This window comes from Protomyctophum bolini (genome assembly GCF_963924005.1).
Source record: "Protomyctophum bolini genome assembly, chromosome: 5".
NCBI classification, from domain to species: domain Eukaryota; kingdom Metazoa; phylum Chordata; class Actinopteri; order Myctophiformes; family Myctophidae; genus Protomyctophum; species Protomyctophum bolini.
The window spans coordinates 46,162,810-46,168,053 of record NC_137866.1 but is presented as its reverse complement, the minus strand read 5'-3'; the positions used below and the strand labels follow the sequence as shown (position 1 = coordinate 46,168,053).

Below are 5,244 nucleotides of genomic sequence, written 5' to 3'. Positions count from 1 at the left end.
TGCTGACAGCTTGGCAGGTGCGTACAGGTGTCCCTGCTCCTCACTCAACTCCCCTGACACAAACCTATCTGCACTTATGATTAACCTTATTTAGAACTACATGACTTCATAAATTACAATGGCTGTTGAAATAAGAATGGCTATTTGCAAAACACAAAGATCAAAAAGGAGGCGCGCATCTGTATAGCATTTAAAAGCAGGTGCTAAATATCAAAACTAATAATAAACGTTAGCACCTGTAGCTTTTTTTTTTACCCCATTCATATTCTCAGCATTGTAGTCATGCAGATCGATTCCTCCCCACACATTTGTGTCGTCACTACTGTTGTATCCTATACAAACTCCACTCCGCCAGTGAGGAGCCCCCACCGGGACGACGTAGAACCTTCATCATACTCCTCCCACCCAACACTCCCTGCCGACACCCAGCCAGTAGGAATTTACGTAGAGACAAATTATCAACCTCCCAGCTTCACTATCCCGAACAAATTGTTCGTTTAGAGTCTAAAACTAACAATTTGTTCGGGATAGTGAAGCGGTGCATTCCAACTGTCGAGTGTCTAAACTCGACAGTTGGAATGCACCGCTGCAGATTCGAACCCACAACCTCTGCGGTGGTGGGCAGATGTTTCAACCACTGCACCAAGAGTCGATTTATTTTGGTACCACCTAGTGGTCTCAGTCTGAGCAACGTTTGGGACACTTGATTTTCTTCAGACATTTGCAAAAAACACGACACAAAAGCAGATATATATGTAAAAAAACACAATTTTATTTACATATGGCAGGAAAACAACAACAACAAGGCACATTTTTGGTAAAGAAATATCTCTGTTTTAAAACATGACAGGTCTAAAATATCTTTATATAAAACTCTGTTCAAAAAACTTTGCATAGACATTATGAACAAAATAACCGCTTTGGTTCAGTTTAGTGAAATAATGGACAACGTGAAGGCAAAGGCAAGTGGTATTTTTGGTCAGGGCTTTAGTGGTCTTTTGATGTCGTCGTCCTCGTCCCCCCCCCCCTTCCAATGGACTCCAGTCTGTTTGGCTTGGTGTGACTGTGTGTGTGTGTGTGTGTCAGGGTGAGAGAGAGGAAAGTGTGGAGACGAGGGGGTGAGAGGTGACGAGGAGGGGAGGGGCCAATAAGAGGAAAGGGGTCACCTGTCGTCGAGGTCACAGCTCTAGCACGTCTCTCAGCGCCCCGCCCCCGCGGTACACCATGCAGACAGCTGTCTCAACACACACACAGTCACAGTCACACACACACACAGTCACACACACACAGACACAGCTGCTTATATACATGCATGCCATGTATGTAGAGTATGGTAAGGAATGACATCCCCCCCCCCATACACACACACACACACACACACAAGCAGCTGTAACATGGCTACGGTCCCGGACCGGCCGGCACCGATGGGGCTTCCTGGGGAATTAACCGCATGTCCAGCTGCCCTCGATGTGCTCCACATACACATACATACATTTTACACACCAGCCTAATGCAAAAATGTCGTTGCCGCCGGGCAGAAACCTCTTATCTCTGTGTTTGGTTTTTTTTGTAAATTAATGTCCTACTTTCGTCGTGTGACACGAAAGCATCAAAAGTGGCAGATCAGCCAGCTTTCGAGCTAGCTACTTTTGACTTTTTTTTGTTGTTGCATATCCTGAAAAGTAACACAATGAACATAATGAGGTTTCCACCCGACAGAGATGATATGCAATGGGTACAATTAAGTAAATCTATTCGTTCTCTAAACATGATAATAAAAAAAGTATGGCTTCTTTAACCACATGGATTCTATTCTTGGCGTTGATGAACATTTGCCGACAATAGCGGATCTAAATATTAGACTCTGCTATTTTCAGTGAAGAGATATGTTGTGTAGAGTTAGGGGAAACAGGGGGAGGGCTAGTATAGAGCCTTGGGGGACTCCGGTCAACAAAGTGTATATAGGGTTTTTTTTTTTTAGGTGGTTAAAAAAAAATCTAAAGGTACAAAGTTATAAAGACGACTCCATTCCATCGAGTCATCTCCTGGCTTTGAGGAATGAGCTGTCCCAGCTTTCTGCCACCTCTGGGTACACCTCCCCCCCCCCCATAAGCCACCAAACTTGTGTTCCCAAAGTGTGTGCTTATCCCACCAAATGGGACAGAGGGCTCTAGCCACAGGGAGCGCTGATGAGCCAGCTCCCAGCATGCATGAGCTCTTGTGGAGCAAAGCCAGAGCAAGTCACTGTTTTTGGGGAATGTTGTGCTGGTTGGTTCCTCCTCTACGAAGACGCCGGGCAGCACCCAGAGTTGCTGTGCTTGTGCAGCAGAGACATGCGGCTGAAGGTCCGAGAGCACGAGCCACACTGGTACTTCTTCACCTCGGAGTGGGTCTGCAGGTGGGCCCGCAGGTTGGAGCGGTCGGCAAACGCCCGGTTGCAGTGCTGGCAGGAGAACGGTCGTTCGCCTGTGGTGAGCAGAAGACAAGAGAATCATTAGCCTCGAGAAAAAGTAACAACATAACAGGTTCTTGATGCTAAACAGGCTATCCTCAAGGCATTGATTTTCCCCTTGTCGTCTTTGGGCACCACAATTTCAAAGTCTATTAGTCCACCGTGTTTTGCCTGGAAGCCCCTGAAAGGCTGCTTTCATTGCGGTGATAAGAGAATGCCACGCCGAGCATTATGTTTTGTTTACGCTTCAACATCAATGAATATCATTGATGTTGTGCAGCACTGTGTCCCCAATCTACAAGCAAACAGAGCTTGATTATATTAACTAAAAATAAAGTATATGGACCCAATACGGTTCGGTCTCCTTGTGATTTAATTTAATCTTCATTCTTCACATAATCAAATTTTTTGACCACATAAAACCCCCAGCATTCCTATTCTGGGACGAATTACAGTCACCACAAATAGCTGATCCACAAGCTCACTACAAAGAATATAGAGCCCAGGGAAGGTCACAGACAGGGCAACCAGTATGTCACATTTAAAAACCCATTAAAACCAGGATGGCATCTGCATCGTTTTAGATTTTTGCATTGGCTGTTCAGAAATAACAAAGTGTATCACTTTGTGCCGTGCTGCAAGCTTGTACATCTGCCAGTTTTTGTTTTGTTTGTTTACCTGTGTGTGTTCTGATGTGTCCTCGGAGCAGCCAGGGCCTGGAGAAGGCCTTCCCACAGGTGAGGCACACGCAGGGCAGCGTGTGTGAGCGGATGTGCATCTTCAGCGCCCCCAGGCTGGTGTACTCCTTGGGGCAGTGCTTGCAGTGGAAGGCCGGGCGCTGTGACGTCTGGCTGGGCACAGAGGAGAGGGCCTGCTCCCCCTGGGTGGAGGAGAGCTGGTGGTGGTGGTGGCTGCTGTGGGATAGCTGGTGGTTGGCCAGGGCAGCGGGGCTGCTGTAGCTCTTAGTGCAGTGCAGGCAGTCGAAGACGTGCTGCTGGAGGGCGTCCGGGCTGGGGGGGTCAGAGGAGCGCCCTGCGTCCTCCTCTTCCTCCTCGCTGGCGCTGCTGCTGAACGGGGAGCAGCTGCTGAGGTCCACCGGGCCCATGGGTGACAGGGTGGTGGGGGAGACTGGCTCCAGGGGTGGGAAGAGCAGGCCGGGGAGGGAGTCCATGCCGAGGAGGGGGCTGGTGGCGGTGGGGTAGCATGTCAGGACATGGCTGTTGTCCTGGGTGGGGAGTTCAGCCAGAGGGTAGCGCTGCACTGGGACAACTGCAAGAGAGCGAAGAGAAAGGAAAGGGGAGTCAGGTGGCTCTTCACTTAACATGGACATAATTTCATTACACACTTAAACTTGTTTTCATTCTTGGAGGTCTTGTTACAGTCAAACTAGTGTTTTCCATGGCCCTGACCCAGGCCAAGCTTATTCAATTAGGAAATGTTCCAGTGGACAAGAAAGGCAAAGACCTCATATGGCTTTTTTTCTCCCCCCTCTCTTCTGCACTGTAACTCCTAACTTATTTAGTTTTGTGCAGTGTGCATCCCCTTGTATAATTGGGTTTCCTTCGCTTGAATTGCCTTGTTGCATATTGCATTGTCATGCTTTTTTAACCAACTATACCCTAAAAAACACCACGTTTTTTTAACACAGCAAAGTGATGTGCCATGTTATATGGTCTGGCTCATGGGTCAAATTTTAACAAAGTTTTAAGTTTAAAAAGAAAAAAGAGAAAAAATCTCATCCATTGATTGATTGATTCACTCAAAACAGACATACCAGTATATCAGATGTTGCAACATAACATTACTGAAATCCACACACTCGTTCAGTTAAACTTACCAGCATGACTCTCCAAGTCGCGGTAATTCTGCTTCTTGTAAGAAAAATACTTCTTGACAAGAAATGACCGAGGCATCTTGAAACTCTTGCGTTTTCAACAAAAGTGAGCTTTCACGGTAGTTCCTCCCAAATCCACTGACGTCCTTCTCTCGACAGTCGGTAGCAAACAAACTCCAAAGCTCGGCACCGAACGGAACGCACAGGTCAGGTAGCAGACAGTAGGAAAGGTCCAGCAGGAATCGATGTGAACGCTGGAAGAAGGTTTTCGTAATTTAACAAAATGCCAACGGTGGTCTCCTCATATAGTGACCACGGAGAGTCGAGCACGCAACTCCACCCCCAGACACACCCACCAACACCATTCACCACAGGTGCCAAAATGTGCCAAAATGCCCCACTACAATGCGCATGGGTAATTACGCACGATCAATGGCCCACTTAACGCCTGTACCGTCAAGTATTTACATGTGAAATGGTGACTAATGCAATCAACCTGCCTGAACAATAACATTACGTGAGTTTGCTTCCTGAATGGCGAGATACTTTGCGTCTCCTCATCAATCTGAAATTATGATCTGATTGTGCAAAACGTGACAAACGTCTGATATTGGAAATGAGCGGTACGTATAATGTGAAGCTACAGCGTCCTCTGTCGGATTTATTTAATAATGTGTATAAAGTTTACAATACCCATGCACGGTGCACCCACACCCTCAATAATGAGGTCATGTTTGTGGTATTAAAATAAAACGGTACCATCAATTCAACATTAATTTAAGATTTGTTAGGAAAAATATTGTAAAACTCATAAAATAATAATAATATATAAAATAATGTAAGCTAAGGTGACACAACACAGTGCAGGCATACATACGCACCATAGACTACGCACACACTCACTCACTGATGTGGCGTTTTTTTTAAGGGACTCCAACCAAATCTCCAATGCATCGGC

At 46.4% G+C, this 5,244-nt stretch overlaps 1 protein-coding gene across 2 annotated transcripts; it reads right to left on the bottom strand.

Moving 5' to 3' along the window:
• Positions 1 to 763: 763 nt before the first annotated feature.
• Positions 764 to 4,545, bottom strand: snai1b (snail family zinc finger 1b). 2 transcript variants are annotated; one of them, XR_013964014.1, is made up of 4 exons: positions 4,290 to 4,545; positions 3,131 to 3,721; positions 1,269 to 2,466; positions 764 to 1,238 (listed from the first exon to the last, which is right to left on the bottom strand). XR_013964014.1 is itself a non-coding variant. In XM_080763267.1 (3 exons), exons 1-3 carry the CDS (start codon positions 4,363 to 4,365, stop codon positions 2,282 to 2,284), a joined length of 852 nt encoding a protein of 283 aa, XP_080619393.1. In that variant the 5' UTR covers positions 4,366 to 4,545; the 3' UTR covers positions 764 to 2,281. The 2 variants fall into 2 exon arrangements, 1 of the variants encoding a protein (XP_080619393.1); XM_080763267.1 differs by having other exon boundaries at positions 764 to 2,466.
• Between the last annotated feature and the right edge of the window lie 699 nt (positions 4,546 to 5,244).